The sequence below is a fragment of the Hyaena hyaena genome, unplaced genomic scaffold (genome assembly GCF_003009895.1).
Source record: "Hyaena hyaena isolate Hyena2069 unplaced genomic scaffold, ASM300989v1 scaffold_67, whole genome shotgun sequence".
In the NCBI taxonomy this organism is placed as follows: Eukaryota; Metazoa; Chordata; class Mammalia; order Carnivora; family Hyaenidae; genus Hyaena; species Hyaena hyaena.
The window spans coordinates 3,697,828-3,724,274 of record NW_024080699.1 but is presented as its reverse complement, the minus strand read 5'-3'; the positions used below and the strand labels follow the sequence as shown (position 1 = coordinate 3,724,274).

The window sequence follows — 26,447 nt, the reverse complement described above, 5'->3', positions numbered from 1 at the left end:
GGTCCACTTGTATTTATTTTGCCTTTAAACAGAGATCTGAAAGTTGCTCTGAGTTCATGATTTATCTATAGTCCTTTTTAAATTTATACTTTTCTTAAGTAACCAAGGCTAAACAAATGTCTTCATTTTAGAAAGTTTAGTGATACTATCATCTAGAAACAGGTCAAAGTCCTGCTCTTGCAATGACAGTAGTTCGCATAGCATCTTCAAGCAGTACTTGAAAATTTAATTCCTGTTCATAGGACAATAAAAAGGCTCAGCAAGAAATAATTTTTCAATATCAGGACTGCAATGTAATTATGTATAACCAGATGCTTCAGGCCACGTAACAAATGCACACTTTCTTTCCCCTGGAACATAATAAATAGGATCCTAGGCTTTCTCTCTTCAGTAACAAGAATTTAAGTGAAGTTTTTTCAAAGCTCTACAAAGAAAACATACTCTTTGCCGTCACCTTCTGAAATGTTGTTTTGCATATCTGATTTTCGGTATCAGAAAACTGTAACTTTGCATTAGCACTATAATCCACAATAAATTCTTTGTAAGCTTTAAATGAAATTTTAATTCTAGTCAGATATCATTGGGTGGTACTACACATAGATCCACATAAGTTAAACAAGAATGACCCTTCTGAAACCGCTAAGTATGAAGAGGAGGGCTTAAATTACTTAGGAAATAAAGATCAAGGACTGCCATCATCAAGTTACACCGAAAAAGCATCAACAGATTACAATGGGGCAACATGATTTTCATTTTTAAGTTCAACGAGAATTGCGTATGTTCAGCTTTTACTCTTAAACACAAGTGGTTTATACTATGCCAGGGCTGCTGGCCCGAAGAAAGACAGGAATACAGGAAAGAATGACCTTATCCAACTTCTGTATTATTTTTGTAGCAAGGTATACAAAATCCAGCCACTGCTTCAGCATCCCTAGGAGTGAGCAAGCCTAAGAGATGAAAACATTTAAACCTTTGATTAAATTATACTATTACCTTATAAAAATAGGAGGGTCAGCATTTGTTTCCTTAAAAACAGACACAACAGTTTCTAGTAAAGTAACCCAGCTGAGTGCTAAGATATATCCAACTGTATGCATCAAGGAGTTCCTTTGCACTATGTATATTCAACTGATGGTGTTTTCGTTCAGACTGAACAACAAAATCTTGAAAAAATACCAAGTGGGAGAAATAAAAATTGATTTCTGACCCAAATGTGTACCAGCTCACACTAGAGTAAATACCCGGGAAATATAGGCAGGGGTAAGGAGATATGCCCTAATTGCATATCAGAATTCCAAAGAAGAGTCTGAGCATACACTCTGTGTTTTTTGTTTTTTACACACACAGGCCTCAAAAAACTGTTTTGTCAGTTTTTTTATATAGCACACATCTTTTCTAAATAATTCTCACTTTTCATTCCAGAAAACGTTAAGAAACCGTTTGCAAGAGCTCATACAAACATGTTTCTCTAAGGCCATGAGCTGGTTTGCTAAGTTGCATTGTTTTATTCAAGTAAAAAGCCCTTCTAGAATAAGGGGTCTGTGGAGGAAACCAAACATCTTCAACTCTCCGGCCTGCACACTTGTTAGAATCTGTCATTCTGAAAGTCAAAAGGAAGAACGCTCATTTGAGCATTAGCAAACGAACTCTATTTACATTTTTAAAAAATCGAACGCATGTTAGATTTTTCCGGCAATTCTTTTTTGTATGTTACAAAACAAAAAAGCAAAAGCATAGAATAAGAACTCTTTTTTCTTAGAAAGGTCAAACAGATACTTCTTGACATCACATCCTTTACACAATAGCATACTGTTCATATAAAAGGTCTCTTATCCTATAAAAATCTTGACAAAGGCAGCCTTCTAATCCAATGCGGCCAGTTTCCGTCTAGAAAGTAAAAAACAAAAACAAAAACAAAAAACAAAAAAAAAACTTAGTACAGTTCCTATTCATTAATATGCAGATATAATAACCAAAATATATTAACTATATTATTTGATGATTGGTCTGGAAATGGGTTGCTCTGATTCACAGAATATGGATGGATCTAACATTCAAGTCATGAATTTTACATAGACACGTAGATGTCAGAGGATTCAAATAATAAAAATTTACAATAAAACTATATACATCATTTCTTTGAGTCATTTTTATAAGCCTTCAAGGTCATGATCATGAATATAAATTATGGATCTCCAGTTTGTGAAATTACCAATCAAGAATTACAGAATTCAAAATGGCAACATATCAGAAGGAAGTATTTTTTCAATTCACCTCTTTTTAAACACACACTTACCCTGCGGACTGCTACTTGATTGTTGCAAACAAGTACACCCCCTACAAACTCAGCTTGAATCCCCTCCCGTAAAAGAACTTGTTTGAAGTCTGACAGTCTTGGTTCATTCATAAAAACTGACTGATGTCCAGGAACCTTAGGTAAGGTGAAAGGGAAAAGAATAACCTCAAATAAAAACACCAGACACACAGTTGTACCGAGTAAAGTGAGATTTAACACATGATCTCTAAGGTATTTTCTATTTTTCCCTGAAGACCTTTGACAGATCGTATCAAGGCTGTTAAATCCCATTCTAAGTTATTACTCTGAATTTTCTCTCATTATTTTATTTAACATCACAAAGCCCTTCACATTTGCTGAGTGTTTCCCAATCGATTTTATTAGTCATGCCTCACAGTAACAGAGAGACATTTGGTAATGTTATGCTCTTCACTCACCCACTTGCCTGAGGGGGTCAAGGAGAGTGCCAGGAGGCAGAACTGAGCCAAAAAAATTCATTTTCCAGATCCTACTCCTTCACTTAGTTCAGAGCAGAGTTCTCCCCTGACCTCAGTCTCACCTTCCCCTCTCCCTTAGAGCAAACGCAGTGTACGCCAGAAAAACAAGCGGTTCAACCTCATGCTGCCCCTTGGAAATTGCCTTGATGAGCACGAGTGTTAGCACAGAGGGGAAAAGGATTCTAGTTCTTGTCCCAGTCTCAAGAGTATTACTAGAAGGGAGTCCAACGACATAGGCCATGTCTTTTTTCTTTACTGCACAGAGAGGTTAAAGAGGCCGTATGCACATAGGCCTCTTACTCCACAGTTTTAACACTGCTGTAAATTAAGTACCTGAAAGCTCTAACTAGATTATCTCTTGAGAACACTAGATTAAGATTATATCCGTACTTAATAAAAGATTCCTCACTACATCGAAACCAAAAGCGAGTTCAGCTGAACTGACAACACACGAAAATAGAGTACAAGAGTTTCACAGCCTTAGAAAACTACAAAGCTCTTGACTGGAAGCAGGTGGGTGATGTAATCCTCACAACCAAATTTTAAATACTGAGGGGCGCCTGAGCGGCTCAGATGGTTAAGCGTCAGACTCTTGATATCGGCTCACATTGAGATCTCTCTGTCATGGGATTGAGCCCCACAGCTGTCTCCACACTGAGCATGGAGCCTGCTTGGGATTCTCTCTCCATCTCTCTCAAAATAAAACAAACATTTTTTAAAAAACACAAAATTTAAATACTGAAAAAAAATCAATCATGAAGCAATCATGAGCTGTCAGCACAGAGCCTGATGCAGGGCTTGAACTCATGAACGATGAGATCATGACCTGAGCTGAAATTGGACACTTAACCGACTGAGCCACCCAGGCACCCCCCTAAAGGTTTCATTTAAATTGTTATCAAGCCCTTGCTGTCCAGGACACACATGCACGCTCCTGCGTGCACACACAAAACCCGTATCTCCAAAAGCAGCCTGCATAGGACAGACGTTGTAAAGAGTTAAAAACATAAAAGCGCAATCCATAGAGTGACAAATTAAGGAAGGGGCCGAAGCGGTACGTGCTTGTTACCTCATGGGGGGGTAAGGGCTCCAAAGTCGGAATAATCTCACTTTCTTCACCCGTTTCTTTTTCATCATCCCCAAACAGGCTCTTCATGGCCTTCTGCTGTGCCAGAACGCTGGAGTCCGAAGGAGCGTCCACCTGCATTTCTGAGTCTTCTCCATCATCCTTCAGTTCTCCTTCTTCTAAGATAACTCCTGTGTCCACTTTGGAAACTCTCATGTCTAGGACTCCATCTATCCAAGCTAATTCAGCATCTTTTGCCTTACAGAACTGAAGGGAGCTGACAAGTGAGTCTTTCAATCTCACCTACACAGCATGCAAAGGAGAGGGAGAGACACAAAACCCTTACAGAGTATAAATTAACAACAAAATATAACCTGTTTTAATTACTTCCTGACTCTGGTAATGTGTGTTAAGATTCAAAAATCGTTCACTCGCCTGATCTTCACCGTGACTGGTAATGACCTAGTGACCCATGAGATCATGAGGACTCCTTGTCTACTTTCCAAAGTAAAGGCTCTTAACCCTTGACATTAGGACCATATGGCAATTTCTTAAAATGTGTGTTAATGCCAGGGTCCCACCTCCAGTGATTCTGACCAGAGCACCAAGTCCCCCTCACACTCCCAAAGCTCTCCAGATGGTTCTTATGTGCAGCCAAGGTTGAGAATCACTGGCAAGTCTCCCCGACTAGCCTTTGCTGCTGCTTCAGGAACACTGAGTGACTTTTGTTTCCTCCATGACCATGAACCTCACACGTCCATATTCTTGGACTGCTGCTTCCTCTTCTTCTGCCCATAATAACTTTTCTGCCTGGTGAATTCCAACCCATTTTTTCCAAGTAAATCTAGACATCATTCCTGCTTTAACTGACACCAACTCCCGCTACCAGATAAAAACTAATCTCTCCTGTCTTATTCTCTTTTTTGTACCTGCTTCCATTTTTTTCAAGTAGGAACAGAACCCTGACATCAGTGAATTTTTATAAAACTTTTGAATTCTTGAATACTCCCCCATTCCCCTCACCTCTATATATATTTTTGTGAATGTTTGTTCTGCCTTTCTCTTTCCCATTCTCTACATCACTCTGACGACCCATCGAGACATCTGTTAGGATTCAGCTTAGTTATCACTACCTCTGTGAAATATTTTCTAGACCTGCAAATCTGGGTCAGGGTCTCCCTCTTCACACTCTCACAACATCCTGTGCTTTCTCTATCAGAGGTATAACAATGTGATAGACGCTCTTTCCTTGTTGTAAGCCCCTAAGACCTTAAAGACTGTAAGAGCAGCGGAGACAGGGAACCACGTCTGTCTCACTCATTGCCGTGCTCCTCACACACCTGTCCTCATCTGCAGCACCAATGTATTTACTTCTGTATGGCCCGTGCCCGCACACTTACCTGGTAGATGTGAGTTTCACTAGTGGCATCAACTGTTTCGTGTAGCTTTGGCATGTACACTTTAATATCTTTCCCACCAAATGCACGGCAGCACTCCGCAAGATCCTGACTGGCCTCTGGTGGTCCGTGAACAATGATCAACTGCCGTGGTTTCATCTGATTAATGATCTTTTTAATGGAATCTCCATCAGAGCGGCCTTCATAGTCTATGTAAGTGACCCTTGCTCTGTAATTAGACAGAATTATTCAAGCCTGTTTTTCTGATCATTTTAAAACTAGGTTATTAATGGCTTTTATCATCAGGAAAGAAATGTATCCAATACACCAAATGAGGATTTGAGGAATACACATTTTATATTGTTAATACATATTTGAAGGGGAAAGATTATGGATTTTTCAATAGGTATTATTAGAAAAAAAATGGTTCACTATATAAAGGAAAATAAAACTGGCTCCTGACCTAATGCCACAAACAACAGCAGGTGAGTAGAAGCCATAAAAGAAAAAGGTGAAGATTTAAGCTTAATAGAATAAAATGTAAGGATTACATTTGTCACCAGGGACAGGGAGAGACTTCATTATATCCAACTCCAAAAACCATAATGGAAAATATTTTATTATTTCATTACATCAAAATTAAAGTTTTGGTTTTTGTTTTTTTTTAACAAAGTAGACCATGGACAACTCTTATAAACAAATAACAGAACGGGAGAGGCTACCTGTATTGTCTAAAACCAACCATGGGTAATATCCAAAATGTACAATGAACCCCTGCAAATCAGTAACAAAAGGGCAACAAACCCTAGAGAATAAGACATGAAAGGCATAAACATGGACTTTATAGACAAGAAGACAAAAAAGGTCACAAGCATTTGAAGAAGATAACCAAATAATCACGGTAAGATAAATTTAAACAGTAGTGATAAATTATTACTCTATACCTATTAGACTGAGAAATGTTACAAGAGTTAGATAATACCCAATGTTGTTAAGGGAACAGGGATGAAAGAAGCCTTCTGCTCTGCTAGTGAAAATATAAACTGATACAGCCATTCTGCAGAGAATTTTGTGACATTGTTAATATGCACTATTTAGATATTATAACCCATATATATTCTAAATATCACTGGAAAAATAAACTGCTTAGCTATCTAAAGACTTAAAGAAAAATCCAAAATGATCAATTACTGGTGTTACTAATTATACCAAATAGAAAAGGAAAAAAGCTATAGTAACTACTTTCAGATCATAATAACATTTTTCAGACATTAGGGCACTAGAAATGTTTAAGTCAAGGAGTATATTTTAGGAAACACTTAGAAAAATTAAACACGTGCTACTAGGCTTATTAAAAAGACCAGAATATTTCTTCATATAAATGTACAATTTAACGTTTAACCCCCACCCCAACACCAATGCAACTGCACTGGCTTTCAAATACCATTAATGAAAACAAAATGCCACCATGCTTTACAGACCTTTGCAGGGAAAAAGAAATTAAATTTTAAAAGCACCAACTTTAAGAGGATCTTCAGAAATTTCACACTTGAAAGAATGTACATTATATAATTCAAGTTCTTGAAATTTTATCTTCTAATCTAGTTTCAAAATGTAACAAAAAGCACTTACTTTATTTCAATAGACTCTGTGGTAGAAATACACTTAGTGGGAACATCAGATAGATCCTGATCCATGGGTTCATCCCCATTTGTCAAGCCAGATTCCAACTTGCTTTTCTCTTCTTCCGTTGCCTGAAGTTCTGGCACTAAGAAATCCTCTGGTCTAAATAATAAGTCTCTAATTAGAAGCAGTAACAAGCAAGCTAATATTATACAATATATGTTACCTAGTAGATGGGTCTAAGTTTTAGGCTCCTCACATATCTCAAGATTTAAATACACAATTGATCCTAAGCTAACGCAACTTCATAGTATCAATTACCAAATGACTGCATCTATTATGTTTTCCTGACCACTGAGGAATGCTTTCCAGATCACGCTGTTGGGCGTAAAGAACGTAGACAGACCATTAAGAGAGCTTCGTGGCTATCACAAGTACTATCACAACCCAGCCTTGCATTTGTATCATTCTTTGTCTCAGTTTCTGTGGTTTCTCTTGCCAACTTCCACCTCTTATAAATCCCAGACCTCTTTTGATTTCCTTAAGAGCGCCAGTTACCCTATCCCTGCCCAAAGAAAGCAGATGATTCCCCACTGGCAAATTACCAAGAAGACTGAGATCTTGGTAGTTCTTGGGAGTTCTTGAGCTCCCTCAAAAGTCTTTGCCTTTATTTCAAAAGCATGAATGAATGCATCTATCTTCCCATCCTTACTTCCAATACCAGAGGAGTTGTATGTTAAAATTTAAAAACAAACTTAAAAATGTTCTCACTAACCCCCTGAAATTGTCTATGCCCTATCCCCAAATATGCTCATACTCCTGAGAACCCAGGCTTCTGTTACCCAACACCTAGACTGCTACAGTAGCTTCTCGGACTCTGGAGTCCAACTTCTCCACCCTAATCCACATAATAACAATAGTAGTAGCAACCATTTAAAGCACATTTACTAGGAGTCATGAGTCACAAGTCAGATTCTATGCTAAATGCCTTAAAAACACAATCTCATTTAATTCTTATCCCTACTTTTCAGATAAGGAAATTGAAAACTGAATATTGGACACTAAGTAAAATGGTAAACAAACTTATCAATGCTATTTAGATTGTTGTTTTTCCCCTCTACTATTTTAGAGGACCAAGTAGACAGGGGAATTTTCCTAATTAAGTCCAAGAATGACCTAAAATCCACTATACACTTAAGGGAGCATTACGGAAGTAAAAAGAAAGTACCAGTGAGGGACCTAGACTGTGCTGGAGTGGCAAGGAAGAAACAAGAAAGGCTTCCAGCAATATGTAAGGGCAGATTCAGCCACCTGGAGACCTGGGATGGGAAGATGGAACAAAGCTGAGGGGTCAGCACGTGCCTGAGCAGAAGGAAACGGAGAAGACTGGTACCACGAGAGTAGAGAATGCTCAGTGACATGACAGAAATATAGAGAGAAACAAAACAGAAAAGTCAGGAGAAACCAGAGAATGAAAGACACCGTCCACCGTGCTAAGGCATTTAACATTTGCCTGTAGAGCAATGGGAACCAGAAACGATCTTTACACAGGACAGCAGTGTTTTCAAACTTGGATTAGAATGTGTAATTTCACTTGTTTCTCTAGTAGTGGTTGTAAATTTGGTAGACTTTCCATGATTCCACCCATGCTATCTCATATCCCTCTTGGAACTAAAACATGTATAACAATGCTTGAGATGCAACTCATTTCCCAAACTTCACACACCATCTATCAAAAATTCTCCCTATCTTATGTCTTTCTCCAATGCATGTCCCTTACCCTCTCTTTCTAAGTGGGGAAAAACTTTTTGGTCATCTTTTTGAACCATTCACATACCTAAGTAATAAAACTGGGTGACTCAGTTGGTTAAGCATCTGTCTGACTCTTGATTTCGGCTCAGGTCATGATCTCACAGTTCAGGAGTTCAAGCCCCCTGTTGGGCTCTGTGCTGACCTCTGTCGGGATTCTCTCTCTACCCCTCCCCTACTTGCAGACACTTTCATGCTCACATGTGCATGTTCTCTCTCTCTCTCTCAAAATAAATAAATTCTAAAGTACATTATTATATTTATTCTCTAGATGTTCCTCATCCTATTTTTACGTTTCAAACTATACAAATCCTCTGTGGAGTACTCAGAAACTATTAGAGTACATAATATGATCAGAAAGGCCAAACTGATTGAGGGCTAATGATACAAGGAGTTATACACCAAACAGTCTAATCTAAAAGAAAGAAAAACTTGTTCACATACTTGATAATTTCTCCATATTCATCCCATTTAATTCTTTCTTCTGGGGCAGGAAACATAGGATAAGATTTTTTAGCCTGTTTGAAGAAACTTCCTTTACGACTCCCTTCACCTTTCATCATCAGGTCATGCTTGGTTTTATGTGCTGAGGGCTGGTCAATGTCTTCCTCAACATCACTCTCATCACTGGAATCTATGTCTGCCCTATGAGGATCATGGAACAGAGAAAGGTCAGAAAGTCCCCAAAAGACTTTGAATTAATATTTAGAAAATTACTGACTTAATTCAATGATAACATAATATTATTGGATTGACAGTTTGTAAAACAGGGGCGTCTGGGTGGCTCAGTCGGTTAAGCGTCCGACTTCGGTTCAGGTCATGATCTCACAGTTTGTGGGTTCAAGCCCCGCGTTGGGCTCTGTGCTGACAGCTCAGAGCCTGGAGCCTCCTTCGGATTCTGTGTGTCCGTCTCTCTCTCTGACCCTCCCCTGCTCACGCTGTCTCTCTCTCTCAGAAATACATTAAAAAAAAATTTTTTTTTTAATTTAAAAATAAACAGCATTAACTACCAGTTAATAAATAGTCATCAATACTAGCATTGATAGCATCAACTAGGGGCGCCTGGGTGGCTTAGTCGGTTAAGCGTCCGACTTTCGCTTAGGTCATGATCTCACGGTTCGTGGGTTCGAGCCCCGCGTCGGGCTCTGTGCTGACTGCCAGCTCAGAGCCTGGAGCCTGTTTCAGTCTGTGACTCCCTCTCTCTCTGACCCTCCCCTGCTCACACTGTCTCTCTCTCTCTCCTAGAAATAAATAAATAAATAAAACATTAAAAAAAAAAAGAAAGCATCAACTATACACAATTAAAAAAATTGTTTTAAATAACAGAACACACTAAGGTAGATCATAATCAACAGAGAAACAAACACACACACACACACACCAGAGAAACAAAGAGAACAAGGTCAACATTGTCTGCAACTGCCTGCTAAAAATAATGAAATGAAGTCTGTAAATTACTAATTCACATTCCCAGTAAAAATATCAAATACAAATATAAAATAAAAAGAAACTTGCCAGACCAAAAAAACGCCCCAAAAAGCAAACAGAAAAAAACAACAACCCAGACAACTCTGAGGGAAGTTATTGCCTGCAGATATGCAGCATTCCATGAAACAAAAATCAAAGGAATTTCTTCAGGGAGAAGGAAAGATGTACCATGGGGCGATACATCTGTAGAAGGGAGGAACAAGAAATTAGAAGTATGTGAGCAGTATAAGTCATTTAAAAAAATCTCTTCAGGGGCACCTGGGTAGCTCAGTTGGTTGAGTATCTGACTCTTGATACTGGCTCAGGTCATGATCCCAGGGTCATGAGACTGAGCCTTGAATTGAGCCTGGAGCCCTGCTTAAGATTCTGTCTCTCCCTCTGCCCCTCCCCTGCTCATGCTTGCTCTCTCTCTCAAATTAAAGAAAAAAACAACCAAAAAAAAAATCTTTAAAAAGTAAAACTGGTATGTTCTTTTTTAGCTTTATTTTTTTGAGAGGGTGCAAGTGTGCGTGGGCGGGGGAGGGATGGGGAGAGGTGGGGCGGTGAGGAAGGGAAAAAGAGAATCCCAAGCAGGCTTGGTGGGGTGAGCACAAAGCCCAACACGGGGCTCCAACTCACGACCACGAGATCATGACCTGAGGTGAAATCAAAAGCCACCCAGGCGCCCAGGTTTTTTAAAAACAAAACAAAAAATTAGCACCGAAGAAACCTGGCATTCTAGCACCATTTAAAAATGTTAACAAAAATAACGAAGTCGACATAAAATTTAAATAGTTTTAATTAAACAGTATCTTAGAAGTTCTTAAGTTACATATAATTAACCACAAGCTTTTAATCTGTCTGAAAACAACTCACTCTTTTGACTGCTCAAGTTTTTTTGCAGCTTCTTTCTTTAGTTTCTCTTTTTCCAAGTATTCTTCAAGTTCTTTCCCTTCAAGCTTCACACGCTTCCTCAACTAAAGAAAAATAGCAAACAGAAGTAAATACCATTACCCGGGGGTTGAGGCAGGAGGGTGGGAGACCCAGCATATCTGTAAATTTATCATCTTACGTTCCAAATCATTCAAGTTTCCATTACATGCAATGACAGATCCTATTTAGATTAGTACTAAAACTGAGCTGTCACATTTCTAGAAGGGGTTTAATTTAAACTAGTTAAAAAATCGTCAATCGGGAAAATAAAATACAGACAGTATTTTTATAATTTGGATATAGGCCTACACAAGACATAAAACCCAACAGCCATAAAGGAAAGATAAATAAATACAGCAACATGAAGAAAATAAAATGAAATCTCTTTGACATTTAAAATCTCATAGAATTAGGGGCGCCTGGGTGGCTCAGTCCGTTAAGCGTCTGACTTCGGCTCAGGTCATGATCTCCTGGTTCGTGGGTTCGAGCCCCGTGTCAGTTTCTGTGCATCTGATGGCTAGCTCAGAGCCTGGAGCCTTCTTCGGATTCTGTGTCTCCCTCTCTCTCTGACCCTCCCCCGGCTCATACTGTCTCTCTCTCTCAGATATAAATAAAACATTTAAAAAAAATTTTTAAATAAATAAAATCTCATAGAATTATAAGGAAGTGAGAAAATTATTTGCAGCACTACATGACTATCAGAAACCATTTTTTCCTAAGAGCTCTTCCAAATCAGTTAAGATGACCAACATGTCAATAAAAGACAAATCCATACATAACCAATTTACAAAATAAGAAAAATAGCTATGAAAAGATATCTAATTTCACTAACGATTTCTGAAAAATACAAAAATTTTAAAAATGTACTACCATTTTTAAACCTCTTAAGACCTTAAATCAATTAGTGCTAATCACTATGTGGGGAAAGGGTCCCTTCATCGGCTCTGACAGGAGAGTTAGAGCAACTATGTTAGAAAGCAATCTCCCAACGTCTAAACATAAAAATGTGTTTGTTGTTATTTGACATCACACTTCTACTTCTAAGAATTTATCGTACTTAATCACAGCGTGAGAAAAAAAGCAGACTGCAGCAATGTTTGTAAGGGTAAAAAACCAGGCTCAACATTAAAATCCATCAGTATGATGATTAAATCCGGAGGTCTCTCAAACATTTTGATACCAAAATTTGCCTTACACTCTTAAAAATTACTGAGAACCCCAAAGATGTTTTGGGTTTGTTCTTTTTTTCTTTTTTTGGCAGATTACATTTATTAACTTCTACCAAATCAGAAACTAAAAGTGAGAAGTTTTTTAAATATTCATCTGTTCACTAAAAATAAAATCATTACACATTAACAGCATATTTATACAAGAGATAATTACATTTTCCAAAGCCCTTGACCCACAAAAAAAAAAATCAGTAAAAAGCATGGCATTATTTTACATTTTTACAAGTCTCTTTACTGTCTAGCTCAACAGAAGACAGCTGGATGCTCACATCTGCTGAATTCATTCTCTTGCAATATGTTGTTTTGGTTAAAGCATATGAAGAAAATGCAGCCTCACACAGATGTATAGTTGGAAAAGGGAAATATATTTAAATAGTGTTTCCATTGGGGCGCCTGGGTGGCTTAGTCGGTTAAGCGTCCGACTTTCGCTTAGGTCATGATCTCGCGGTTCGTGGGTTCGAGCCCCGCGTCGGGCTCTGTGCTGACTGCCGGCTCAGAGCCTGGAGCCTGTTTCAGTCTGTGACCCCCTCTCTCTCTGACCCTCCCCTGCTCATCCTATCTCCTAGAATTAAAAAAAAAAAATTAAAAAATAAATAAATAAATAAATAGCGTTTCCATGAGTATTCTTTGATGTTACATTAAAGCTCTAAAACTGCGCCTGGGTGGCTTAGTTGGTTAGCATCCGACTCCTGATTTCGGCTCAGGTCACAATCTCATAGTTCGTGGGATCAAATCTCATGTTAGGCTCTGCACTGACAGCATGGAGCCTGCTTGGGATTTTCTCTCTCTCTCTCTCTCTCTCTCTCCCCCCCCTTCCCTCCCCCCTCAACTCGTGTATGTGTGCATGCTCTCTCTTTCTCTCAAAAATAAACATTAAAAAAAAACTTTTTAAAATGTTTATTTTTGAGAGCGAGAAGGAGACAGAGAATCAGTGGGGGAGGGGCAGAGACAGTGGAAGAAACAGAAGCTGAAGCAGGCTCCAGGCTCCAAGCTGTCAGCAGAGCCCCACTTGGGGCTCGAACTCACAAACCACGAGATCATGACCTGAGCTGAAGTTGGATGCTTAACCAACTGAGCCACTCAGGCGCTCCAAAACACTTGGTTGTTTCTTAAAAAGTAGTTGTAATGTGGAATCTGAAACAATACTGATAACTTTTTATAGTGTTGTATTAAAAGTTATTGATTTGTCTTGCACTTTGAATAGATCTTTAATTTGTGCACTATTTTGTACCTACAGGCATTGGTTATCTGCAAAATACTGGTTCACCAAGTTACACAGATCTTATAAATGTTGACAATATTTAACCATCATGTTTGCAAATATCACTACCAATCTTATCGGCAAAGCCTTCTAAGTTTACGTTGTCAATTTCATGGTGATGAGGATAGCTTCCAAAATTCTAATTTTCACTTGAAAGTTTGAATTTTATTACATTTAGGCAACAAATGCTGTCAATTATTTTCCGTAGAGTGGCAAGCTCACCTTGCTCATCTCTGAGGGAATAGCTGCTGGATACCCAAGTCTGAAGAGCCATGTCATTATTTCAAGGAAAAATGGTGTTCCAAGAAAAAAACAGCCAGTTTAACTCACAACTCAGTTACCCAACTGGCTTTCTTCGATTCAAACATCATGTATTAGCATGCAGCCCAAGTGCTTTCTGCACACTTCCCAGGGGCCACCCAGATTTTTAAAAAACTTTTACTGAAAGGATTTCATAAAATTAATAACTTTTACTGCTTCATCAAGGCCATTCTTAAGTGAAACGGACTCTTTGGAACTTTGAGTGCGTGGCAATGTGAAAGGTGGTGACTATCATCTGGGCCGCTGGCTGAGCTTATGTATGACACCAGAACCTTTCCTGCCACTGCTTTCACTCGGCAACGTTAAATGTAGGCACAGTGAAAAGGCAAATAACATCTTAGTGTCACTATGAGAAGTAGTTTTGAGCTTGGGGACTCCCTGAAAGGGTCTCAAGACACCCCCCCAGGAGTCCTCACACCATACTTTTGAGAACCACTAGATTCAATGATCACAGTACATACATATACCTGTATGATTACAAAATTACTAAAATGAATTAATTTATTCAAAAAACATTTGAATGTTTATAATATACCCATCTAAGCATCAGAAGTCAACATAGTGGTTACCTTGGGGAGGGGACAGGAAGGATCAGGAAGTGAGCGTCTAGGGTACTGGTGGTACTTCTTGGTATGGGAACAGGCTAGAGAGATGCGTTCAATTTGTGAGTTGGTATCACACTGTACACTTAAAACATGCACACTCTTAGCATATGTTGCACACCAATGGACATTTAAAAATCTGTAGTTTTTTGGCAAGAGTAAATATGTGGAAGGTGCTGCTGTGATTCTCTGAGTTGAGGAAGCCTCAGAAAAGAGTAAGTTTGGAACGAGGGGGAGGAGGAATAGTAAAGTATTTTGGATGTGACCCCTTAAAGGGAAAGGCTCACAGGAAACAGAGAAGAAATATCCGTACAAAGGCAGAAAGGAAAGAAGCCTAAGTATTAGTACTACTTACTAAAAAGTCAAAAACCTAACATCTCAAGTTACAACTCCAAATGACCCTTTCTACTTTTTTCAAACTTAAACCACTTTTAATATTCTTTTATTAATTCCTCAAATGGCATATCAGCCTTAATTGAATTTCTAGTAATTGTTATTTTCAAATTCAGTGTGTCATATCTGAAGAAACTATTTCAAGTATTCTGAGCTCTTTTAAACTTTAAAAAAAAACTTTGTGTTTCTAAGCAATTAAATAACCCAAAGGACAGTATGTACTTTGAGTTGCTTGCTCTGAATCTTCCTCATCAATTCTGTATTGATAGTGAATGTATATGAGATTTTCCTTACTATTTTTGTGCTTTGTTAAGTAGAGTTAAAGACTAAGGTACCCTTATCATTCAGATTTTAACAAACTAAACATTTCTTAAAATGGTTACTAGGAAGGAAAAATAAACCATCATCTAAAACAGCTTTGGCAGTTATCAATTCATTCAGTATCAACTGCTATAAACTTTACAGTTAATGATACTAGTTTTGGAAAATTGATAGATTTGATGAGATTGTTATTAAACAAAATAACCTTTGGTTATTTGGCTAATTGTCTTGCTCCCATATCAGGAGATAAAGCAGCAAATGCAGATACAGAAACAAGTTAGACTATTTAGTGGAGAGAAGATAGGGGACTCTTGTCTGCTTCCACTTCTTAGTGAAGTTTGAAACAAGTTCACATGCTATGAGCATGGGCTGAGATGGGTTGTGGGATATTTGGGGAGAAAGAAGGTATGAAGCTGTCTTACTGGAGTAGGACAAGGAACAGCCTACAACATGTTGGGCTGGTGGTGAGTGTTGGTCTGAGATGTAAGGTCATCAATGTGAAGGGAAGCCTATCCATACAGTAGTGCATCTAACACTAGTAACATACAGTTGCCGGCATAGAGGCATGATTAAGCAAATGGTTTAACTAGAGTCAAAGCTTTGTCAGGTGGGTACAATAAACAGGAGGGTAACAGAGTTAAAGGTGTCTGCAAAATAGCAATGGACTATTAACTAGAAACTGGAGCAATGATGGTTAGGAAAGTGGCAAGGTTCACAAACTGAAAGTCCCAATGGGACCAAAAAATTGCTGGCATGGAGTATTAGAGCAAGTCAGCTGTAAGATCAGAGCGAGATGCTTGAGGTAGAGATCTTTAAAGATAACCCATTACAAGGTAAAGGGTATGACCACAAGAGTAGAGAGCATGGTCGTGGGAAGGGATGGCTAAAGTAGAATGCAGGAAAAGATCATTAAGAAACAAGGTGTCAAGGAACTGCCAAAGACTTGGACAGATCACACACATGGATGCTAGAGTCATCAAGAACACAGTCCTGAGCAAGTGAACAGGAAGACTGTGGACCAGGATTAAAGTCACCAATGAATAACAGAGAATGACCGAGAGAACAGGAAATGTCAGGAGGGGGTCAGTGGAATGTCAAGTCTGACAGCATAACCTACGGGGAAGAGAAATGGCTTGAAAGCTGCAATACAGAAAAAGGACCACCTAGCCCACCCAAAGTGCATGAGGCATGAAAGAGAAACAAAGAACATCTACTTGAGAGGCCCACAGGGAAAGGAGTATCGTTAGGAAACAGCCAGATTCCAATCAGGGAAAGGATGTGGAAGGAACTTTTTTCACAGAGAGCTTGAGAATAAAGTATATGTGATACTTTCTCGGCACGGTTCCAGAGGATACCGCGGAAGGGTTAAAGAATGACAATTTCTGCAGTCCCTATGAAAATAACACCAGCACTCTTCACAGTGCTAGAACAAACAATACTAAAATTTGTATGGAACCAGAAAAGGCCCCGAATGGCCAAAGCAATCTTGAAAAAGAAAGCCAAAGCAGGAGGCAACACAATCCAGGACTTCAAGCTGTATTACAAAACTGTAATCATCAAGACAGCATGGTACTGGCACAAAAACAGACACTCAGATCAGGTTCTTTCTCATATCATACACAAAAATAAACTCAAAATGGGTGAAAGACCTAAATGTAAGACAGGAAGCCATCAAAATCCTCAAGGAGAAAGCAGGCAAAACCTCTCTGACCTTGGCCGCAGCAACTTCTTACTCAACGCGTCTCCAGAGGGAAGGGAAATCAAAGCAAAAATGAACTACTGGGACCTCATCAAAATAAAAAGCTTCTGCACAGCGAAGGAAACAATCACCAAAACTAAAAGGCAACTGACAGAATGAGAGAAGATATTTGCAAACAATGTATCAGATAAAGTGTTAGTATCCAATATCTATAAAGAACTTATCAAACTCAACACCCAAAAAACAAACAGTCCAGTGAAGAAATGAGCAAAAGACACGAATAGACACTTCTCCAAAGAAGACATCCTGATGGCCAACCTACACTTGAAAATGCTCAACATCACTCATCATCAGGGAAATACAAATCAAAACCACAATGAGATACCACCTCACATCGGTCAGAATAGCTAACAATATAACAATTCAGGAAACAACAGATGTTGGCAAGGATGAGGAGAAAGGGGAACCCTCTTGCACTGCTGGTGGGAATGCAAACTGGTGCAGCCACTCTGGAAAACAGTATGGAGGTTCCTCAAAAAGTTAAAAATAGAAGTACCTCATGACCCAGCAATTGCACTACTAGGTATTTATCCAAGGGACACAGGTATGCTGTTTCAAAGGGGCATGTGCACCCCAATGTTTACAGCAGCACTATTGACAATAACCAAAGTATGGAAAGAGCCCAAATGTCCATCGATGGATGAATGGATAAAGAAGATGTGGAATATGTATACAATGTAGTACTTACTTGGCAATCAAAAATAATGAAATCTTGCCATTTGCAACTATGTGGATGGAACTAATTACACCAAGCAAAATTAGTCAATCAAAGAAAGGCAAATATCCTATGACTTCACTCATAGGAGGACTTTAAGATACAAAACAGATGAACATAAGGGAAGGGAAGCAAAAATAAAAGCAGGGAGGGAGACAAAACTTAAGAGACTCTTTGATACAGAGAACAAACAGAGGGTTGCTAGAGGGATTGTGGGAGGGGGGATGGGCTAAATGAGTAAGGGGCAGTGAGGAATCTACTCCTGAAATCGTTGTTGCACTATATGCTAGCTCAGGTGTAAATTTTTTTAAAATAATAAATTATTAAAAAAAAGAATCATAATTTCCAATTAAGGAAATGTGAAATTTGTGCTAGGAAAGGCTCTTGACTCTTATAAAAATCTGAAAACAAATTCAAACATAATTTTTGGTCACTGATTTTTATAAGCATCGTGCATAATGTGTTCCCCAAATGGTTTTACAACACAAGTTGACATACAAGCGCTTACCTCTATTTCTGTAATTTTTTCTGAAGGATTATCAATTAGGAAACGTGCTAAAGTCCCAGGAGTAGTTCTGTAGGTTAGAATGATTGAGTTTTTAGGGTCCTGACACCACTGAATAAAGAGATCCCTTGAAAATCCACATTCCAGGTCGGGCTGGCTGGCAAGCACCACTTTAGGGCTTGGTACCCGGGCCAGGTCAGAAAGACCATGGCACAGAGAAAGGTGGCGGAACTGAAATGGATTATTTCTTTTGTCTTCAAAACATCTCATCAACTTGTCACTCATCCATTCTACCTGTGATGGGGGGAAAGGATGACAAGACACAGAAAATACTAGACTGTAACTTTAGTATCTTCTACAAAGCCAAAGAGTTCACATTCTGCCTTCTTTTAAGTCTTTCCCACCAGTGGTTGCTTAAACTTGCGCCATTTTGGCAAGCAGCTTATTTCCTGCTCTGTCCCCCCATGAGATCCTCTCACCCTACAGTTCATCCTTAAAAATCCAATTTTGCATTATATTTCAGTTACATGTCACCTTAAATCTTACGGAGAAAAGAGAGTATAAGTTCTAAATAAATCTCTTACCCAAAATTGCTAGTTCAATGGAAAGAGCTTATTCAGAAAGAAGAGAAAAATGGATTCTAACATTTATATTCTAGGAGGTAGGTTCTGTTTGTGTCCCCATTTTACAGAATGTGATACCATGCATTCGAGGAGAAATAACTTACCCAATTTGTAAGATGGGGACAAAAACAGAAGCTAATTTATAGGGTACATGAGGATTACATGAAATATTCCACATGAACACATGGTACGAGTGGTTCATTTTTAGCTTTTATTGGTATTGCCATTATCACCACCATCATCAACCTCGATAATAAAAAAATAAAATCTAAAGGGCAACTAACACATTGTTTCCACAGGCCCAATTTCTGTAGCAACTTCTATATTACAAAGGACAATATGAAAACAAACCTGGGACTTAGAAAACTCCACCACATTGTAGCTGACATTATTCAGGAGTGCCAGTGAGTAGACACCTAGCCCTGCATCTTTAGTTCTCCAGATTTGATCAAGGAGTTGAGCAAGTTCCAAAACTCTGCCTGCAGTGTCCACTGCTATTAACACATTTCCATCACCTCGAAGTGTTTCCAGGACATTTGCTAGAAAACAGGAATATGAATTGTAAAAAGCCTAACAATACCCTGCTACAAAATTTAAGATGACATCATCTCCACGTTTTTAGTATAAAGATTATAATTTATAAATAAGCAATCAGGCCAAGTACAAAATTTTAAAAATTCTACTCAGGTTATTACAACTACTTTTTTATTCTATGAATGTATCCTCGTAGGAGTGAAAGACATTGCCATTAACTTTTTTTTTTCACTGAAAAACTGTAAATCAGTGGTCCCCAACCCTCTTCACCAAGAATACATATAGAAAATGACATTCGAGGGGGACCTGAGGGGCTCAGTCAGTTAAGAGTGAGGCCTTGGCTCAGGTCGCGATCTCACGGTTTCTGAGTATGAGCTCTGTGATGGGCTCTTAGGATTCTCTTCCTCTCTCCCTCTTCTTCTCTCCCTCTCTCTCTCTCTCCGCCTCTCCCATGCTTGTCAGCTCTCTCTTTTTATATATAAATAAACTTAAAAAAGAAAAAGAAAATGACATTTGTACAGTACACTGGGGCCAATTATAACTTTGTTATAAATGATCCCCAAATGTGTACACACACATACACACGTTATACTTTATATTTTATGTATATACAATTTGTATGTATGCATGCCTACGCTATAAAATATAGATAATGTCCTTTCTTTCCAATAAAAGTATCTTTATAAGTAGATTTCCTTGCTCTAGATTAAAGTCTACTTTGAACTATCTGATAAAACCAAACTCTACCAAAAACGAACAGAAAACACAAGAATTGAATAGGTGAATACAACATAGTACAAAAGTTGTGCTTTTTCTTTTTTTAAGTAGGGCATGGAGCCCAATATGGAACCTGAACGCACAACCCTGAGATCAAGACCTGAGCAGAGGTCAAGAGTCAGATGTCTAATCGACGGAGCCACCCAGGTGCCCCCACAAGTTATGCTTTTTAAGTGAACAGATGAAAGCAGTGGTTTCAAACATGTTTAAAAGCAGAATCCAATTTTGCTGTTGCAATCTCATGTACCTTATAAAAAAAGAATATAAGGTAAAGCAGCTGAAGCCAAATCAGAAGCACCCAGGGATGGTCCCGAAGCTCCTCTTTAGAACCAAGGCTACTAGAATGTAAGATACCCAACACCAAAGTCAGTGGACTATTTACACCCTCATGTATCTCCTTGGTTCAATTTTCTCTTAGAGTATAAATGTTTTTCTAAATGATTTCCGTGAGCTCTTTATATACTCTGGCATTCCCTAGACATATATCAGTGACTGCCAAACAGAGCTAGCTATGTGCTGAAGGGTAGGGAGAGGTTAATTTTTACAACTACCTCACAAAACCTAAATTCAAACCAACTAAAGCATCTTTTTGTACAAAATAATGATCACAATATTTTTTCAAAAATACTAGAGTTAACCAAGCTCATATGACAAGAAATGTGTTAAATGAAATAGAAGAAACAGTATTTCACACTACCATGCACTTCCACAGGGGACATTATGTAATACATACTCAGAAGTTGCTCGTCTCTCTGTTTTCTCCGAGGCTGCACATACGTAGCATTAAATGAATCTGTGATAAGCAGGGAGGGTCTGCTTAGCATTTCCAGGGAACATCCATTTAAATGGCTAAAACAAAGTTGAAGAAGAGGAATATTTCATAACACCCAAAATAAATAATAGCTTATCTCCTAAAGCACCTTTCTAAGATTTTTCTTATTAAAAAATAAGTACCTTTCTTTTATAAGATTTTTCCTTCCCTAAAAGTATACATGCTCATTGATAAGAAATCTAACACAATTAAAAAAGAAAAAAAAAAAAGTAAAATTAAGATCTTCCAGAGTACCACCACTCAAAGAAACCGATATACTATTTTGGTATACATTCTTCTAAGCATATAAATACAGTTTCCTATGCATATACCTGTGAACGTATTTTACAAAAGTGGCATCTCATACCTATATATTCAGTTCTGTACCCTGGTTTTCTCCCATGACATTAAAATTGGTTTCTAAATCTATTTCTTTTTAACAACTGTAAGAACCTCCTACTGTGTATTTTATTTGATCACTTCCTTTTATTATTTTTCTTGACATTATAAATAATCTCAAAGGACATTTTTGCAAAAAGTTTCAACTGCATTTCTGATGGTTTCTTTAGGACACATTCCTAGAGATGTATTTACTACAATATACAATTTTGCTAAATGGCTTTGCAGAAAGAGTTAACCTTTTCTAGAAAGCTCTCCTTTTTCCAGAAAGGTTCAACCAGAAAAAATGAGCAATTTACATAACAGTTCCAGGAAGAATACTACCATTTAAAAATCATTTTAATAGTATTTAATTTTAAAAAGATTTATCATTTAGATTATTTTACTTCGTAACATTTGTCCATTTTGTAACTGGCATCTTTTTGATCAGTTAATACCTGGTCTTCTACAACTTGATGGAGGAACAAGGGGGAGAAGAAGGGCGGAAATGGTGGGGGAAAGGGAGAGAGGCAAACCATGAGAGACTCTTGAATGCTGACAAAAACTGAGGACTGATGGATGTGGGGGGGAGGGGGGATGGGCATGGAGGAGGGCACTTGTGGGGATGAGCACTGAGTATTATGTGGAAACTAATTTGACAATAAACTATTTTTAAAAAAAAAAAAAATTTCTTGTTTTTTTTTTTTTAATTTTTTTTTTTTTAATATTTTTATTTATTTCTAGGAGAGAGAGAGAGAGAGAGACAGCATGAGCAGGGGAGGGTCAGAGAGAGAGGGAGTCACAGACTCTGAAATAGGCTCCAGGCTCCGAGCTGGCAGTCAGCACAGAGCCCAACGTGGGGCTCAAACCCACGAACCGCAAGATCATGACCTAAGCGAAAGTCGGACGCTTAACCGACTAAGCCACCCAGGCGCCCCTACATATAAACATCTTTGGCCAACTTGCTGCAAATATTTTCCCTACTTTATTGGTCTTAATTGTTTCAGACATGTTGAATCTGTATATAATCAAATCTATCAAAGTTTTCCTTTGTAACTTGATCCAGTAACTTTACACTTACAAACTCTTTTCCAAATCAGAGATTAGACTCACAAATATCGTTTCATTTCTTATTTAACTTGAATCCATCTAAAATATATTTGATATGTGGTTAAAAAAAAGACACAGACTTTTCCCCCAAATGTCTGAAAACTATTACTCAAAAATCCATCCTTTCCTTATTAATCTGTAATTACAAAAGCCTAAAATTCATTAATGTTATATATATCTAAATATAAGATACAAAAGATCCTGAGACTATTGTAATCTAATACAAAATAACTATAAACTCAATGTACAGAAGATACAAAAGAAGCCACTACAAAACTAAACACCAGAACAGTTTCATAGTATGCTGTAAGTACAAAATGAAATATTTAAAATCACAACTACTGGGGCGCCTGGGTGGCTTAGTCAGTTAAGCGTCCGACTTTCGCTTAGGTCATGAGCTCGCGGTTTGTGGGTTCGAGCCCCGCGTCGGGCTCTGTGCTGACTGCCAGCTCAGAGCCTGGAGCCTGTTTCAGTCTGTGACTCCCTCTCTCTCTGACCCTCCCCTGCTCACGCTGTCTCTCTCTCTCCTAGAAATAAATAAAACATTAAAAAAAAATTTTTAAAAATTAAAAAAAATAAAATCACAACTACTATGTCCCCTTTTAAAGGGAATCTGACTTTAAATATAGTTATATGATAATTACTAACTTTATAAAAAAAAACCTCATCCACAAAGTTCCTTTAAATAGCAGGTCAAGTAGCATAAAAAATATAAATTTACGTACAAAACTTAATCTCCTTTCCAACATTTCCAGGGAGATACGTGTTTTACAGAGTGGATACTTAGATGCAAATTTTGTAAAATACGTTTCATCACATATGTCAAAGTTGTCCCTTACAGTGAAAATAACCAATTTTGAAAACATTCACTACTTAAGACTTTTAAACAGTTCTAGATTTCTGGTTAAAAAAATAATAATAGCTTTTTAATCCCCCCCCCCCCAAGAATGAAACACCACCACTGCATTTCCATTAGCTTTTGTCTTGATATACCTACATCTCCCTCTTGTGGTTAAAGTCCACTGCATAAACAATTTCTTCTTCTCCATCTTTGACTATTTTCCATATTGTTCCGCCTATCATATGCCCAGCTGGCAGAGGTGTGATAGACAAGCCATGTCCTTTACCTATGTCAATAAGATAATGACAATATTTAGATTTCTTTTACAATCCTAAAGAAGGCTTATTTATTTGTAAACTATTTTTAAAAGCTAAAATATGCGTGATACAAAATTCCAAAGTAAAAACAATGAAAAATGCCAAGTCTCACTCTCATGTCCCCCTACTACTCCACTCCTTCCCTGCAGACAAACACTCTTGTCATATTGTTATGAATTCTTGCAGACCTATTGGTGCTTATAAAAAGTAGTATATAGAAATCAAATTTAAAAGCCAATACGCTATTAAATTACTTAGCATGAAAGACTACTTTTGAATATTTTTAAATTTTTATTTCTTTAAATTTATTTTGAAAGAGAGAGTTAGAGGGAAAGAGGCAGAGAGAGAGAGGTGGGGGGAGAGAGGGAGAGGGAGGAAGAGAGGGAGAGGGAGAGGGAGAGGGAGAGGGAGGGAGAGAGGGAGAGGGAGAGACACTGACTCCCAAGCAGGCTCCACACTGTCAGCACAGAGCCCAATGGGGGGCTCAATCTCATAACCCGTGAGATCATGACCTGAGCAGAAATCAAGAGTCAGACACTTAACTATCTGAGCCACACAGGCACTCCCAATACATATGAATATCTATAGTGTATACACAATCATCAAACGTTTCTATTTTTGCTAACCTCTAAACTCACAGAGTAACAATTCAAATCTCATTATGATAACAAATTTATCCTACAGAAAAATTAAGCACAAGCAAAATTGCTGTGACCATTGTTACTTCTTGGCCATATCACCAGAGTCTACTGTGATGCCATTTTTTCAGTTTCAATGTGAGGCTTCATATTTATGAAAATCTTTAATACCTATCTCTCCACGGCTGAGAAACACATACTTAAGAGAGGACTTCCTGACCTAATTACATAAAAAAGTCTTAATATTGGACTCTAGAATTCAGTTATCCACTTCTGTGCCGCTGGGGCCCTCCATCTCCTTTGAGGCCTGAACACCACCTCTAGTGACCGGAGCTACTTCAGCCCCTCAGCCCTCCTGTGAGCTTCTAGGAGGAGGAGGCAGCCACGTTACCTTTGTGCATCATACACAGGAAACACGAAGGCTTCCCCCAAGGTACAGGTGAAAAGGCTTGAGCTACTAATTAGTCTGGAATATTTCAAAATCCAAATGGCTTGGGAGAAGTTCAGGGTTCCATATCAGAACATGCTCATCTTTTCTTTTTTAGACCACAGTGCCTACGATATTTACTACAAATTCTCCTTCTACTTTTTAGCAGCTTAAAGCCCGTTAGTCCAATTACTACTGGAAACATTCTTTTACCTTTCAAATTCACAATCTGAGAGAATTTTAACTGCTGTATTTTATCAAAGGCTGCGTCCACATCATCCAACGTAAAGAGCGTAAAGTCTTCTGTATTGTGTCGAGACTGAAAGAAAAACACAAATAAAAGGTCAAAAATGATCACCGCAGGAGTATAAAAAGCTTTTGCTAGGTGCTTCAGTTACCTGATAAAGATCATACATGAACATCTGTCCCATTTTATAGACGGGAATGGTTGCATAGATGGCGCAGTTCAGGCCCAGCTTTCCGACGGCGTACGGGAGGGCGCCAAGATGAAGAGGGTCAGGGTGCGACAGCAGCACAGCGTCAATCTGGTGAACGTGCCTAAGAGTACATGAGCGAAATGCTTTCTCAATTTCTCCAGTCTTGTTTTTAAGAGCAAAGACTATGCTGGGGTCAAAGAGCTAAAACTGTGATACCAATCAATTTCAGTTACCACCACCCCCGTCCTGCATGGATGTCGCAGTATGGTATGTGCTGCACAGGGACAGAGGTCTACACACTTTTTTTTTTAAAGGAAAAAGAAAACCAGTAGACACACCACACGTGAGCTGATTTTGAATGGCTATCTCATATACCATTAATTTAGGTTTAAGAACTCAACTTGAAAGTTGAGAAATTGTTAAGGAGAGGATATTTAAACGGCCACATGTTTATGATGGATTTTTGCCTCCGCTTTTTAGCATGGTGCCTGACAGCATGTCCTCTACAGTGAAACTCCAACTCATCAATAAAGCACACACTCTCACTCACAGAGGAAATTAGGGGAAAAAACATGTTTTGCTACAAGTTCTAAGTTTCTAAATGTTTCAGTCCTTTTTCCTTCCATAATGAACATAACTGCAAACGTAACTGAATTCTTCTTTGGTGGATCAGTATCGGCTTATACCGCACGGTCGGTATTCTGAACACCACTTCGCAATGTGGAGCATCCAACCACACAGGAAGTAAGCAAATGGGATCTGATGGCAGACCTCCCCCATGGAAGGCTTTTTCCTCTTCAAGTTGTTCTAAACCTAATCTTCTCTAAAATAAGGGTGCAAAGATCTCTACTGAGACCCATTAGCCAGTAACAGTGAACATTTTACTGAATCTCAATAAACACAGCTCATAATACAATCAAAACTTTAAAAATGCCAACAGTCGCTTTTTGACTCCTTGGCATGTAAAATCAAGTCTTTTACTATAAATCAGAGAAAAGAGAACATACACTGTGTCACATCAAAATGGTATCACGGTGTAGAAAAGAAAAGTTCATTTAACTTAAGTCTAGAAAGAGGAGAAGTAACTTACTTCCTCAGGGAGTCTATAATATCCATAGAAAAGTGCTCATCCCAGCCACAGTCCAGGAGAAACCTAAACTCGTCAACTTGCAGAAGATAGCAAAGAGCCGATTCTTCCTGAACCCCCGAGAGGGTAGTTAATTTGATAATAGATGTCATTTTTGGTCCAAAAACAACAATCCAAAAGGTTCTTTTAAAAGAAATAAAAATACAAAAAAAAAAAAAAAAAAAAAAAAATTAAACACAAATAAAAATTAAACACACATAATAGACAAACACA

The 26,447-nt window shown here is 38.3% G+C and overlaps 1 protein-coding gene across 3 annotated transcripts in view; it reads right to left on the bottom strand.

Annotated features, from left to right (window-relative positions):
- Positions 1 to 205: 205 nt before the first annotated feature.
- The window catches only part of CPSF2 (cleavage and polyadenylation specific factor 2), a 34,231-nt gene continuing 7,989 nt past the window's right edge, over positions 206 to 26,447 (bottom strand). For all 3 annotated transcript variants that reach the window (XM_039232499.1, XM_039232501.1, XM_039232498.1), the window contains 14 exons: positions 26,178 to 26,357; positions 25,049 to 25,208; positions 24,864 to 24,969; positions 23,425 to 23,554; positions 20,862 to 20,977; positions 19,169 to 19,356; positions 18,198 to 18,488; positions 11,032 to 11,132; positions 9,133 to 9,333; positions 6,889 to 7,041; positions 5,260 to 5,485; positions 3,863 to 4,162; positions 2,297 to 2,431; positions 206 to 1,887 (listed from right to left, as the gene is read on the bottom strand). In XM_039232499.1, coding sequence (XP_039088430.1) covers positions 1,795 to 1,887; positions 2,297 to 2,431; positions 3,863 to 4,162; positions 5,260 to 5,485; positions 6,889 to 7,041; positions 9,133 to 9,333; positions 11,032 to 11,132; positions 18,198 to 18,488; positions 19,169 to 19,356; positions 20,862 to 20,977; positions 23,425 to 23,554; positions 24,864 to 24,969; positions 25,049 to 25,208; positions 26,178 to 26,326 — 2,349 coding nt within the window. In that variant the 5' untranslated portion in view covers positions 26,327 to 26,357 and the 3' untranslated portion in view covers positions 206 to 1,794. The remainder of the gene's footprint in view (positions 1,888 to 2,296; positions 2,432 to 3,862; positions 4,163 to 5,259; positions 5,486 to 6,888; positions 7,042 to 9,132; positions 9,334 to 11,031; positions 11,133 to 18,197; positions 18,489 to 19,168; positions 19,357 to 20,861; positions 20,978 to 23,424; positions 23,555 to 24,863; positions 24,970 to 25,048; positions 25,209 to 26,177; positions 26,358 to 26,447) is intronic.